The following is a 15,655-nucleotide window of genomic DNA, read 5'->3' on the forward strand; positions in this document are numbered from 1 at the left end:
TACCTGCTGAACTAGACGTAGGCTCTTGACTGGTGGAGGGAAGACTGGCATCATCAGCCGGTTGTGCAGAATCTAGCTCCAACTGGCCTTCTAGACACGCTTCACTACTCACCCTGAACACAGACACACACATTACACAACCACATGGAAGACACTCAACCACTCAAGAACAAATCATGAAACTGTAGTAAGTGCCCACCCTTCGCTCTCAGCCTCAGCCACGAACACGTCATCTCCATCATCTCCTGGCACAGCCTCTCCTGGTGCACTCAGGCTGGCGGTGGATGTGCTTACCATGGGCACTGACTGAGAGGCCGTCTCCGAAACATCCGACGGGTGACTTTCGGTGAACACGGTCACTGTCAAGACAAACCCAAGCTTTATACAAACAGTCAGAAGTAAACCAAACATGAGGATAGGGGGCATGAGTTGAGCAGCTGTTCACCTGGAGCGGCCACTTGTAGAGGGGTGGTGGGCACACTCCTGCCTCCAGACTCCTCATCATGAGTGGGCAGGAACAGTGGACTTTCATACATGCCCAGTCCTGCAGGAGACACACAGTTACACACTCAATCTAACAGCTGCATTTCCATTCAAATTATAATATATCGTAAAACATTGCTTTTCATCCCATGTCTTTAAGACTACAAAAATCCTGTAACTATGAATTTTTATAAATGAAACTGATTTTCTACAAGCTGAGAAACAATTTTTCCCTCCACAGTAAAACAAGTTGCCCTTCAGAATGGCAATTTATACACAGAAGCAAACTCAGTCATTTTATTTTGGCTATGGAGGCAGTACCTAATGTTTGTGAAAACGACTGTTCTAGAAGGTAATAATGAATTTGAGGATTGATTTTCACTCATTTGCAGAATTAATTAAACGTGTGATTTTTTTTTATGTAGCACTGGTATGTTTTTAGCAATAACCAAATAAAAATAATGAATAATAAACAATATTTGATGACAAAACTTGTTACAATTTAAAGTAAAGATCATGTTCCATGACGACAGTAATGCACTTTGCTAAGAACTTCTTTTGGACAGCTTTTAAAATAAGATTTTCTCAGCATTTAGTTTTTTTGTTATTTTTTGTTTTTGAACCCTCAAATGTAAGACTTTCAAATTCAGTGATCCCTCGCTATGATGCGGTTCCCTTTTCGCAGTCTCTGGGATATTTTTGTGCAATTTGACATGCTTTTTTTCTAAAGCGCATTGTGTTCTGCGTCCTGACTGGCTGTAGACTGTTGGAATATCTAGCTAATTCCATGCGTGTTCAATAAGAAAAGGTTTGGAGAGGGTTTTTTTCAATGCCAAAAATGTTAGTAATTTATTAGATACAAATGAATAATTCGATGACAGAGCTCTGGGTTACGTTACCCTAATGCAATACAAGAATTACATTCAAGAGGTTCGCAACTAACTTACATTTCCTGACTCCAGCATATATACACAACTGATCTTAACAAGTGGAGTTTTGGTTTAACGTCACTTATCAGTCATTCTGCAGTCCCTTGGCTCTTTGTAACCCCTAGACATACGTCCTCTTTCTGCAACCCTTCTCTGCATACCAGAACTGAACAATTATGTGCATCTTTAATATATTTCACAACTTCTACAAAGATCATGACAACTTGTGGCACGTCCAGACAGCAGTCTGGAACAACCCTAAATTTATTCTTATTCTGCTTTTTCCACAAGTCAGCAGTTCTACTAAAAAGTATGCAGCACAGTAAAAAAGAGGAAGTGTTTCAGGTCAAATGTGCTATTATACAACAGAAAAATATTGATTAATATGTTGTTAGTCTAAACATTTTTCTAATAAAAAATAAAGACACAAAAGTATTAAAAATAAATTCATTTTTTTTCTACAAGACCATTGTCAATCAATCTCCCCTGTGCCATGTCGCCTGTACATTACAGAATGTGTTCAGCTTGCCAAATTTACAGAAATCTTTGATGGCTATCAGTGTGACTCTGAAGTGCTGTATTGAATGTTTGCACGTTTTCTCCCCAAAATGTTGACAAAACGCTCTGCACAGTCAAAGGAACCTACGGTAACATCCAAAATGCAGACGAAGATGCTAATTTTTGGACATGGTAAAGGTAGAAGTTACGCAGCTTTAGGGCGCCATTATTGAATAAATAAATGAAGATCAAATGGTTTTGATCTTTTGGTTTCATTCTATAATATTGGACTTATTTCTCTACAAAGGTTCATCTATAATCATTTTTAAAAAATAAAGCGAACAACTTTGCAGATTTCGCCTATTGCAGGTTATTTTTAGAAAGTAACTTTCGTGAATAACAAGGGACCAATGTAGCTGAATCCTGGCCAAATATTGTCCTTTTCCAACAAACGAAACAATGAGAAGTTATTTATATTAAATGTGTGCATTATATAATAAAAAGTATTCAAAATATAATTTTAATTATACTTTTTTATATATGTGCTATCAGTCACCACTATCCAAAAGGTCAAGTAGCGCAGCATTTCTTAGTTCTGATACATTTAGTTTCTACTCTACAATATACACTAGGGGTGTCAAAATTAATAAATTTTCGATGCACCACAATGCAGACGTGGACAATTTGGTATTGGTACATTAATAGATCATCAACAGTTATTACGTACTGACTACATTTATCTCATATGCGCTATGTAGAATACCAATTGATCGAGGCGAGGTCGAGTAATTAAAATGCTCTAACTAACTAAAAAGCAGATAACTGCAAAATTCACTGCATGAGAGTTTACTGTACAGTGGTTTGCTGACACTGAAGCACAGTAGAACCAGGAGACACTATTTTATTTCTAGGGAGAAAATGAAAGCACTCTCTCTCTCTCTCTCTCAATTTGGACATTTGAACTGCTGGCATGTTTGTACTGTAACTTTTCCTCTCCTCTATTGCTATTAAACCGACACTTGTGGACCCTGACATGAGTGTGTCTGCACAGCAAGTTTTCTCTAAGGCATCTAATATGGATCAGCTTTGATAGCTGCACAAAATGCACTTTATTACACGCATATAGACTGTTCCCACGCATTCTTCACTGTCCACGTTACTCATCGGTATACAGTGTTGCCAATTTTAGAGCCAATCGCAGCCCTCTCTGTTGAGCGTGTGAACATAATGTCCAATCATAGGGATGTAAGAACACTCTCAACAATGCTCAAAAAGCAAGCGGAATAATATTTACATTTGTTTATTTGCTATAAATGCTCATGTTTTTCTATGATTGTCCTTAAGTTTTGTTTGAAACATTTAAAAAGAGCATTTTTTTTTTGAGTGACTAATTTGTTCTTTTTGATTTGTTGGAAGAAGATTGCACTTTATTTACAAATGTTTTATGTGATATTCCTGTTTTGTACATAAATCTTAGTCACATCTTTGAAAACATAGCTAGCGTGTCTGAGCTCACCTCCATGTGTGGCCAGATGGCTCAGGTCAGAATGAGAAGAGCTGGCCTGAGGCATCATGTCCTCTGGGGGGCCGAAACGGAAGCGAGGAACTCCAGCCACCTGAGGGGAACTGAGACAGAGAGATGCATCATATATCTGATGTTTATTGATGTATCGCTTCATTTAATAAAAGGCTGAACGGCTGCGGTGACTCACTGAATGGCCTCCGCAAAGCCATCTGTGCGGTGTGGCACCACAAGAGTGGGAGTGCTGGGAACCATTCTGTCATCGTCATCGAAGAAGTGTTGCTATGAAAAGCAAAACATTTGTGGTTGGAAGCACTCACTCACTCAATGTGAAGGATGTTTATAGAGGCTAATGCATAAGTTTGCTCACCATGCTTCCAATACCGGGCGTAAGCTGCGGTGCGCGACTCATTGATGGTCGTCTGCTCTGTCCAGACTGCCTCTGTGGAAGATGATAACAGCGTGACCAGAAAATTGGTGTTATGTGAATTATGTAGTTAGAATTAATTAGAAAATTTCTTTCTCTTCAGTATTTCCTTTTTTTTTCTTCTGGAGAAACTTCTTATTTATTTAATTTCAGCTAGGATAAAAGCTGTTTTTTTTATTTTTAAACCATTGTAAGGTCAATATTATTAGCCCCCATAAGCAATATTTTTCTATTCAACAAAATATTGATATACAATGAGTTGCCTAATGACTCCTACTTACCTAGTAAAGCCTTTAAATATGACTTTAAGCTGAATATGAATACTAGTAAAATATTATGTACTGCCATCATGGCAAAGGTAAAAGATCAATTATTTCTTGTCAGATTAGTCCCTTTATTAATCCGGGGTCGCCACAGCGGAGTGAACCGCCAACTTATCCAGCAAGTTTTTACGCAGCGTATGCTCTTCCAACCGCAACCCATCTCTGAGAAACATCCACACACACATTCACACACACACTCATGCACTACGGACAATTTAGCCTACCCAATTCACCTGTACCACATGTCTTTGGACTGTGGGGGAAACCGAAGCACCCAGAGGAAACCCACACGAAGGCAGGGAAAACATGCAAACTCCACACAGAAACGCCAACCAGCGACCCAGCGACCTTCTTGCTGTGAGGCGACAGCACTACCTACTGCACCACTGTCTCGCCCCGTAAATGTTTAGAAAAGATGTTGAAAAAGAATCTTCTCCTCAAACAGCCCTCCCTTTTTTTCTCAATTTTTCCACCATTTGTAATGATTTGTAATAATTACTAAAAAAAGATATTTTTTTGAGTTTATCACTTAACTATAGTAAGTGTATTAAGTAAAAAATAAAACAAAATAAAAAACGGCACAGTATCGGGATTGGATCTGTATCAGTAAATACTCAGAACTTTGATATTGAGATCGGATAGGTTTTTTAAAAAAATGGTCTCGGCACATCCCTATTTTTCAGTAGCTACAGTGCAAAAAAATCTAATGGTAGACATTTGCTTCTTATTCAGGACTCTCTATGCTAATGAGGAAGAGGTCATCACTAATGGATGGAACTTCTCCCTACAATGACATGTACACAAAGGGAAAATGTCAATCAAAGTGTTTCTGCAGTATAAATCAAGGGTGATTAGAATGAATACATTTTTACCATTAGAAGCTGGCTATTTTCAAACACTGTTGCCACACAACTGTGTTTAAACCCCTTACTACCCTGGATTGTAGCACCCCAAAGAAACAGACTACTGTGCTATTAATAGATTTTTTATTCTTGTTAATCTACTGGATTAGCTGGCCAAGGTTTTATTTTTTATTATTGTAAATTTACTTATATTTGTAGATTTACACTGAAAACTTTTAATATATTGTTATCAATAAATAAATATTAGGGATGTAACGGTATCAGAATTTCACGGTACGGTAATACCTCGGTATGAATGTCACGGTACGGTATTTATTGAATCATTTACAGGAAAAAAAAAACTTTTGAAAATACTCCAAAAAAGTGCCAAAAGTGTCAATGACATACAAATTAGCCATCTATCTGTAAGCTTTGAAACAGGAACTTCAATTTTAATAAAAAAAAATTATTAAACCATGTAAAAAAAATAAAGTTTCAATTTAGTATTGTTCAAAACTCATCACATTTAACATTTAATCACTCACTTAGATAGAGATGGGTTTAAAGGAAAATTATCATATAACTATAATCTGGTAAAAGCTGGTATCTCTGGGTATTTACAATGTCCCCTGCAACAGAAAAAACCCCTCTCATTTGGGACTGAGGATTCTGGGACAAGAGAGATATGACTTGGCCCATGTTGACAGCAGTGGGGTAACGTTGTGCATTGTCTTTCCCCCACTTGAGAGGACAAACCATGAGTGAGATAGAGATCTCTTTGCGGTACAAGTCAATGTCTGCATCAATCTGAACAGTGTGCTGTGTTTCTGCAGTCCCCATGACTGTTATTAGTCGTATTCCCCAACTTGCAGGCACGTGCACACATAGGGCTCAACCTGTGCAGTGTACATGCCCTTTTTAGTCTTGGATAGAAAATGCCCTTCCAAAACGATCAAAAGTAGCGCGATAACACCTCTCTTGAGTATGCGCGCTCAAACCCCCTCGGCGCTTTACAATACGCGCGCCACAACACAGCTGATCAGCACGCGCGCGGCGACAACACCCGCTTTAGGTTCGATCATTTCCATCTTTTTTTCATCTCCGCTACTAGCAGCACACTCCATTTCCGCATTACTGGATCTGTAGCGACAACAGACCGCAAAGGATTATGGCCACGCCGGGGCTGATGGGAAATGAAGTTTCAGCTACCTCCCGTTCGCTTCATTCGCCTGAGCAAATTTTCTCAGAAGACCTATAGTTTTACCGAGTCATGCGACTTCGGTAATATCGAAAAAATTTAATATTGCGGTATGACGGTATTTACAATACCGTTACATCCCTAATAAATATGCCATCCAAAATGCTAAAATTGCTTCAAGCGCTGGCTCATTTTTAAAGTACAGATTGGGCACCAGTATTGTACAAAAATTAAATGATAAACAACCCAGCATGTGACGGGTTTAGCATCAGACACGTTGTGTAGTTCATACCTGCATGATAGGAGGTCCAAGTTCAGGGACAGGGTGGATATTAAGACGAGGTGGAGGGGTGTGATGTGGTCTGCGGGGGGATTGGGGCAGACGCGGGGCGAGGGAGGTGGTGGTAGTGCTGGGCAGCGGCGGGTGCTCTCTTACAGGCTCAAGAGGGAAGGCCTCCAGGGTGCTGACACTAGCTTCACCTGAAAACACAGAGAAAAGTTACTCATTCAGTATTCATAGAGACAATGACTGTCAGTTATGTAGAAAGTGGTCATATTGTGTACGATCTAGTCTTTACTGCATACATATTTTTTTCATAATGGAAGGCTGGACTAAATAATGTTAGAATTGCTTGAGATCGAAATGAATTAAAAGTGTTGCTGTACAGCCAATCAAATTGCCATGTGGACTAGGTGGACTATTGTCTGTGAATGTTAAGACTAATACAAGTATAAAGTGTGTTCTGTTGGTGTGAATGAATGGAATGATTTCATTTATGACTCAAGCATGCATGTGTTGTTTTTAGCATCTGCTCAAAAATCTCATTTAAAAAATATTATTCCCATTTTAATGTTGAATTAAAAAATGTAGTGGATTTTGCCTATTGCAGGTTAATTTTAGAACATAACTCCCACAAAAATGAGGGACCACTGTAGTTGAATCCTGGCCAAATATTCTCTTATTTTAACAAACAAAACAATCAAAAGTTATTTATTAACGTGTGTTCGTTATATAATAAATATAATTTAAAAAAAAACTTTGTAATTATATGTGCTATCAGCCACCACAATCCAAAAGGTCAGGCACCAAATCAGTTCCCATTTTAATGTAGAATTGAAGAAAAAGATTTAGATGTTAATGAAATATGTCTCCTTTAATCAGTAAGCATGAGAGAGAAAAGAATCCTCACTGCTCTGAGAGTCTGGTTGCTTCTGGGTTGAATCAGATGCCTCTTGACTCTCTTCATTGTGAACACTTGGATCAGCTTCCCCGGCACCCTGCTAACAAACCATAACCACCAAAGAACATAAAAAAAAAAAGTCAAGAAACAGTCAACAGTTTTTTTTTCTTTTTTTATTTTTAATCTTAAAATCGATAGCTAGCACTTTAGTAACACTTCACTTAAAGTGGGTCTTCATAAGCGCCATGAATAGGAAAGAGATTTTATGCATTCTTATGACAACTGTCATTAAGTGCAATTCACTTAGGTTTAGATTACATTGTTTTTGTCATATCAACTTTACAAAAACAAATACATCACAACCTATGTCTTGGCATTACCATGGCAACATAATTTGTCATAAATCGGTCATAAACAAGATTGTCATGAGGTCATTATAACAGCTTAATAAATATTTTATTTTAATGACCAATTAAACTTGTACCAGTGTAGTTGAGGTCAAGAAAAAAATTAATGATGCGGGTATAAAATTAATGAGATAATTATAGTAGCCTCATGGCAATCATGTTTATGACAGATTTATGACAATTTATGCTGTCTTGATAATATCAAGTTGACAAAGACACTGATAGTCTTTGCTATCTTGGTAATGTCAAGCTGTCATGATAAAGACAAAAACAGGTTGTGATGCATTTGGCTATGTCCATTTGTCAAGGACATCTCAAATAATATTACCTTTGCATTTAAAATGACACAACTGAGTAAATGACACTTAACGTCATGCATGTCAACATTGGTGTGTGAAAATAAGGAATTTTATGTTTATTGCCACCATTCATAGAAAGACTAAAAATGTAGGTGAAATACCTTTATGGGTATCCTGGGAAAAATAGGAGGATAGACAAGTATGCCTAATGACAAACATGGCTTGTTATATTATGACTGTAAATGTTTCAAGTGTGTCTTATGAACACCCCTTCCAGTAAAATGTTACCACAATTTAAAAATCAGCTCATTTAGAATTAACAGGGATGCAATGTTTGGACGATAAACTATTCAGCTCTACTAGATACTGTAGTAAATTAGTATCCCATACTGGCAAACAATATTATAGCAACAATCTTTGTTGGTTTGCATGGCCTGATGTAGTGGTTGCCAACCTGTCACCAATCTTTATCACTCTACCAGTGGATCCTGAATATGACTGAAGAATTAATATAAGAAATGTATGTACTAATAGGGAACAGCTTGCATTGCAACACGTTCATATTTTACACACGTACAGGGCATTAAGTTGAGAAAAAAAAACTAATTTTTTTTTAATAAACAGCTAAAATGCAAGCCACATCAGCAGCATGTAAAACTCTGCTAAAAGTAAACAAAAAAGGCAGCCATCAAACTGAAACACGTTCAGTGAGATTGAGCTAAAAGCTCCCATAATAAAACCTAGTTGCATTCAGCAGTTTGACTTCTTATAACTTTGTGAATTGATGCTGCAAAACATTTATAAAACCACATATAATTGCTAAATTATTTTATGATGTGGTAGTATATTCAGGGCCCAAGCCCAAAGGGCCTAAGTCCCTGTTGTTCTAAAGATAACTATTTTTTTTATTTAGGTTTTGGGAATTTTGGGGGCCCTTAACATGCTCAAAAGCTCTTAAAACTTTAAACATAAATAATTTGTGGTTGCTTACAAACATTGATTACTGGCAGGTTAAATGTTTATGCCTGCAGTGTACTGTTCATAAAGCCACAGAGGCTTGGGCCCCTCAATGCTGCTTGCAGCTTTAGTTATTATTGTTGGAGGCCCCAAGTTGTTATTACCGGTAGTAGAATTGTATTACAGCTCATTTATAAAATGCTAATGTAGTAGGCTTTGTACAGAAGTGTCATTACAAATTGTTTAACAATCTGTTTTAATTAGTTTAAAGCCGCCTTATATGATCTGATTATTGCTAAAGTAACAGTGCATTGTCACCCAAATTCCCACCCCTCCAAATGTAATCCAGGTGGATCCTCAGATTTTCTTGGTTGCATCAATTAAAAAGTTATAAGTAGGTTAAACTAGTGCTTTTACATAGTTCAAAAATGTTCTTAAGCTGGAAATTCAAATAAAAGAATGTGGCTTTATTTGTGTCAAGCATTTTTTTTTTTTTTTTGATGGGTAGACCCGGGGTTAAAGATATTGGGCTAAAAATAAAGTTGGCAATCCCTGGCCTAGAATGTTAAAAATGAAGTCACCTCTGCCTCATCCCCCTCATAAGCCTCATTGGCATCTGCACTCCCACTGCCTTCATTACTCTCCTCTGCTGCTTCAGCCATTCCTCCATCCCCATCTTCATCATCCTCATCTTCTGCATCATCGTCCTCATCCTCATCATCATCTTCATACTGTAGACAGAAGAAAGGTTAATAATAAACCAATTACCAACCTACGTCACACATGACGTCATACGGGTCCCCGGTTGCAGAAAACAGACAGGCTGCAATGGGAAAGATAACGTGTTTTGCGGTAGGATGCCGAATTCGAGTCCAAAAATAGAAAACTTAACTTTTACCATACACCACACTCTGCTTTAATACCGACTGCAGACGTCTTTGGCTAAATGGGAGCTGAATGAAGTGAGGAGCTAATTAGAAATGCTAGACTGCAGTTCTCATGTCATATCAGGACAGTTCACGCTATGCTGAATCATACACATCACTCGTTTTTGATTGCAGAAATTATTTCAGCAAAAACAGTTACATATGGTTAATTAAATTGCTGATGCTGAATGCTAAGAATGAAACGTGAAGGTTAAGTTTATTAAGGTAAACTTAGTTTTATATTCACACATTCATTCAGTGACAACTTGTGACAAACTCCCTATATTGTTTACCACTACACTTTGAATATTCTGTCTGAAATAACCTGCAAGTATGACTTGAAAACAACATTAGCATTGTTTATTTGACTGTGAATAATGTTGTACTTTGATAGTCATTGGCTGTTGCTAATATGATTTCGCTATTTAGAGTTTGCAAATAATATTTTTATGAAATTATATTATTAAGAGGAGAAAGTCTTAATGTGCGAATATAAAACCAACTTTACCTTTATGTGTAGGTTCACATACCCTGCCGTACAGGTGAAGTTCACTGTCAGAATGCTGTCGTTTTGCGTGTCAGTGATTAATTACCCAGGGCTTGTATAACGTTAGCTCCGTCTTGTTTCCTTGTCTTTGGCTAGGCGGAATCTTGGTGTTTAGCTCTTGAATCTGGTCATCATGGAGCAATATTTATTGCACATGACCTCAAAGAACAGCATTGTTGGCATCCAAAGACTTGTAGACCTTTAACTTCTCTCTTGTAAAATCACTCGGAGCTTCATTGAGATTGTATATTTCGGGCTGGATGCTTGGTCACTTCGTCTTATCCAATATTCATTGGGAGGGTGCTATCGCAAATGGAGCTGTCAGATGAACGCCGCTCACTTTAACGTTAATTTTGCTGAATCACTGTGCTTGTCACTGGGTGACGAGCTGTTATAATATGCTGTAAGCATTATGTAAATAATATATATATATAATATGTAAGTAATATATCTTATTTCTAAGACAACAACAAACTCTGCACCGCATCTGGTGTCATTCCCTCGCTGTAAATGCTGGCGCTCCCGGTTGCTTTCTGCCACCTCCCTGCGCGCGCATCCTGAATGTTTACAAACATGGTAATTGGTCTATACATGCTGCTAAGGACTTTGATCCTACTTCTCAGGAAAACACACTGACCTGTCCAGGTTCTTCCTGCTCCTCTTCCTCTTCCTCCTCCTCCTCAGTGGCGCTGTCTGTTTCGATGACGATTACATCATGCTTGTACTCTTCTGATGAGTCCTGTCCACTGATCTGAGACTCAGAGGGTTGAGACTCACTCACCTGATCCATGGGGACAGACAATGATTCTTCATCCCCCTCTCCTAATACGGGATAGGCTTCCTGTGAGGGATGATATCATCAGTGCACCAGTTGTCCATGGTTTGGATGAATCCTTACATTTATTATAAGGTGTTATTGAAAATTGAAAGGGTTAATACCTCACTGGCATCAGGAGGCTGCTGAACGTCTCCTGAAGATTCACCCATAGCATCATTACTCTCCTCAGTACCTGAAGCATCCTGGGAAAAAAAGAACATTGATAGAAAATAGTGTAAAACAATCACAGTCTTCAGAATGGCCATGCACTACATGGAATAATCAAAGGGTTTCATTTCTGCACTGCAAATCCAGCTTTTACAGGAGTGAAATTGTATTTTACACAGGTTGTGAAAGGCTGTGTAACCAAAAATATAAGGGACTCAATCAAATTACTGAAACTGACAGGGCCAATAAAAAAAAAAAACATTTTAAACTCATATTTACCTTTTAATCCTTCTAAAAATCCAAACCCAAGTTATTTTAGTAAATGGAAAATAAAACTATGGGTCAAAACCCATTTATGTTAACAGAAATAAAATGCTGATAATAAAAATTACCAGTAGATCAGTCAAACACATGGTTATGTATAAAAACATATTTTCTATCTAGACATAAAACAGATGTTCTAACTAGGGGTACACCGATCAGGATTTTTGAAGCCGATACAGAGTAACTATTCCTTGTCATGGTGATCGGCAGATACAGAGTACCGGTTCTGATGCTTCAAGCTTTAATGCATAAAGCGCATTTTCAGTCCAAGTATGACATGTAAGCTTAAGATACCATTTAGTGTGGATTTGTCATGGTCAGAAGCAACTTAACAGAACAAAATAGATTAAAAAGACAAAAAAAAAAAACATCAAGAAAAATCACTAATAAAGCAAATTTGGAAACATTGCAAATAACGGAAGAAGAATTCAACATGTCTCAATGAAGTTTGGAGCACATATTCAATGCATAAGGAGTTAAAATGCATACCTATAAGGAAGTAGCTTCATAAACTACTGCTTATTATAATACTTATATTACAATAAGTTATATTATATTATGTAAAAAAGATTTCAGTTTGAATGTTTCTTTTGCTTGTAAACTTGTAAAAATACAATTGTGACAATGCTTCATGAGATAGGCCAGATTAGTGTGTACCAATCGAGTCATGAAATGCATCCCTAGTTCTAACTATTTTCAAGTGCCAAAAAAGTAAACTTGGCATAATCTTGGCACAATCTTTAACATGAATAAGTTTGTCTGAAAAAAGTAAACTTGGCATAATCTTTAACATGAATAAGTTTGTCTGAATTCCACATAATTTTTCCCTTTTATCCGTTTAGGCTGCATTAGTATGGTTTTTAGTTCAGTGTCTGTTCAAACTATTACTTTACAGAGCTTTGCACTAGAGTTAATGTAAGCTGTGCAGACGTCAAACTTTGCTCTACTTTACACTAAACGTGTTCTGTGAACTCTGAAAACTGAAATAAATGCATAAAAAGACAGCAATGCGTTCACAAAATGAAATCTAAACTAATACTAACAAAACCATCAATGAAATAAACTAAAAAGAAAAAGAAATTTAAAGCAAATAAATGAATAAATATAATGAATAAATATATTTTTATTATAATTTAGTTGTCAGTTACACTATTTTTAGTCTTTGTGCATGTATATTCATGTTTGCCAACAAAATTAATTGATGAAATTGTGTGAGATTTGGCAAGGAGGCCAAACAAATTTTACTGAAAAGTATTTGAAAGAAATTTCGCAGCCAAAATGAACACAATTGCAATTTGCAATTCGCAGATCTGAGTTAATTTTGTAATAAACCAACTCCAGCACAGTGACAAGTACACAAGTATGTACACTGCTTACCTCCAGACCCACTCTTCTTACAATGCGGAGCTTCTTCATGATGGGTGGATGTGTAGAGTCATCCTGTGTGGTGTCCGTCACCTCAGTGGAGCTATCCTCATGCTCCTCTCGCACTCGCTTGGCCACCGAAGAACCCGCTGTTGCAGAAACTGACAAAGAAATGGTACATCACTTTAAAACACAAAGTAAGGTCATCCTAAATCATAAAACCTCATACTAGGCAGTCTTCATTTACAAGAATATGCTAAATATTTACAATATTTTATGAATATCACGCAATGAAAGTGTTTCCATTAACTGAGGGAAAAACAAAAACAATATTCACCCTTTCATTATAAAAACCATGGCGACATATAGATAGATTTACATATGTTATAGCCAATGCACCAGCCATTACATTATACTCATATAGTTTTCACATGAGACTGAGACGAGCGTTAAATATCATTTCAGCATCGATATCGCAATGTGATCATTCACAATAGTAATGTCACAGGATATTTAATGTTAACCCTGAATTATAAATCATCATGTGTATGGATTTTTGATTTTAAAAGCATTCAGACATAAGAAACTGTATAGTTTTCTAACTTTAATGACAACTTATTTTATGTAATTATTTATAGAATGAATATTATATACTATTATTTTACATGTGATTATTTATTTTACTGTACCTGAATACTGTACGACTCCTCAGAAAACCATAACACGCAGTTTATTTCATTTGTATATTTTTTAATGCGTTTATTTATGCTTGTGTATTTTATGCAGATGTCCTTCATGGAACATCCCTATTTGGAAAGAATTGAAGTCATTGGTGAAATTGTATTCATATCGCAGTATATATTGCAGAAAAACTAAATATTGCAATGTCCGATTTTTCCAATATTGTGCAGCCCTAACGCCCTATTCACACGGGGCTTCAGCGTCAACGCTTGACAGAGGGCGTGTCTGAAGTTGGAGCTGAAACGATCGTCATAGAAGCGTCAGCCAATGAAATTCAGTCAGCAATAGGCCACTGTCTGAGCTGGTGTATTTGCATACAGCGATCTGATTGGCTGACGCTTCCGTCAGCGCTTGAAAAGTTGAGCTGGTCCCAACTTCTGCAGCGAGGAACGCTTCTGAAGCGGCGCAGACGGATCCACAATGCAGTTCGGCAACGCCTGACGTCACCCATTCAAAGTGAATGGGAAGCGTTGACGCTGACGCCCCGTGTGAATAGGGCGTAATAGCCAGGCAAAATACTGTACTTTGGAGCGGCCACATTCAAGATGAAAAGATCCATTTTTTTTTAGATCTTTTGAAAGGTTTGGAGCCTCCTGCAGCACATGTAGCATCAATACCAAGAAAGCCAGTTCTACAAATAAAAGCATAGCCATGTCTTTTTCGAATGCTCATGTGACTTTTAATAATTAATTAATTACTAATTTACTAGTAAATGTGATGGGAGTGTCCACTGTTTTGTAAAATATTGCTTTTTGAAATTGCTTTGTAAAAATAAAAACATTAAGCAAGCGTAAATCTTTTAGCAATATATTGCAATATTTGTGTTGTTACTATAACATTTATTTTACAATTAGGCACATTTTAAAGTTAAACATTTCAACTTGGGCTATCTGAAAGGAAAAATAAATAGTTGTCTTTACAAATTAAATAAAAAATAAATAATAAATAAAAAATAAAATCACACTCACAATTGAAATTTTCTTTATCTATTTAGCTACCAGTTAGGCCATTTCTGACATGGGTCAAAAAGCCATTTTAGTAAGACAACGTGTATATTAAGTGTAAATGGGGTTTAATTGCATCCGACATCAACAATAAATGTTTGTGATCTCTACTTGGTTGTTTGTACCTGTACCAAAGACAGCGGTGGAGGTGGAGGGCCTCTCCATCTGAGAGCTATGCACCGCCTCCATAATGCTGGTTGCTGGTTCCTGGCTGGCCTGCTGCTGAGTGGGCTGGACAAAGGCAGTGGCTTGGCTCTGCTGCAGGCTGAGGATTGGCTGTGTGGTCTGTATGTTTGGGCTGGTGGAGCGCACTGAGCCACTGGTGCTGCCAAACACAGTCACATGCTCCAGCGGACCCTCTGTGGATTGTAGAGCTGATGGGACAAACCAAAGACAAATTTGCATTTCATTAAATCGATTTCTAACATTTCATCAAACCAGATTTCAACCGACTTTCAGCCTTACCTTCCTGTGTTTCAACCTGTGTGGTGGGCATGACTGTGGCTGTGGGTGTGGTAACAGGAGCAGGCGTTATCATTGGACGGATGCTTGCTTTAGGAGTGGACTTGCTGCCTGCGATTGGTGAAGGCTTGCTAGGGGTGGCGGCAACTAACGTGGGCTTGATGTTGGCAGTGGGTGGTTCAGACTGACTTGCACTTTTAATAGAAGAAATTTGGAAACAAGAATAAACAACACT

General features: G+C 37.5%; 1 protein-coding gene across 3 annotated transcripts in view; it reads right to left on the reverse strand.

Annotated features, from left to right (window-relative positions):
* The window catches only part of LOC141378042 (nucleoprotein TPR-like), an 84,605-nt gene that overhangs the window by 2,956 nt on the left and 65,994 nt on the right, over window positions 1–15,655 (reverse strand). For 2 of the 3 annotated variants that reach the window (XM_073924908.1, XM_073924913.1), the window contains 14 exons: window positions 15,424–15,614; window positions 15,084–15,332; window positions 13,226–13,374; window positions 11,479–11,559; window positions 11,177–11,380; window positions 9,648–9,797; window positions 7,413–7,503; window positions 6,515–6,702; window positions 3,803–3,874; window positions 3,623–3,714; window positions 3,427–3,536; window positions 446–544; window positions 200–359; window positions 4–113 (listed from right to left, as the gene is read on the reverse strand). In XM_073924908.1, the coding sequence (XP_073781009.1) occupies window positions 4–113; window positions 200–359; window positions 446–544; window positions 3,427–3,536; window positions 3,623–3,714; window positions 3,803–3,874; window positions 6,515–6,702; window positions 7,413–7,503; window positions 9,648–9,797; window positions 11,177–11,380; window positions 11,479–11,559; window positions 13,226–13,374; window positions 15,084–15,332; window positions 15,424–15,614 (1,946 nt within the window). The remainder of the gene's footprint in view (window positions 1–3; window positions 114–199; window positions 360–445; window positions 545–3,426; window positions 3,537–3,622; window positions 3,715–3,802; window positions 3,875–6,514; window positions 6,703–7,412; window positions 7,504–9,647; window positions 9,798–11,176; window positions 11,381–11,478; window positions 11,560–13,225; window positions 13,375–15,083; window positions 15,333–15,423; window positions 15,615–15,655) is intronic. The other variant, XM_073924918.1, reaches the window with a different exon arrangement.

This window comes from Danio rerio, chromosome 2, assembly GCF_049306965.1.
Source record: "Danio rerio strain Tuebingen ecotype United States chromosome 2, GRCz12tu, whole genome shotgun sequence".
Classification (NCBI taxonomy): domain Eukaryota; kingdom Metazoa; phylum Chordata; class Actinopteri; order Cypriniformes; family Danionidae; genus Danio; species Danio rerio.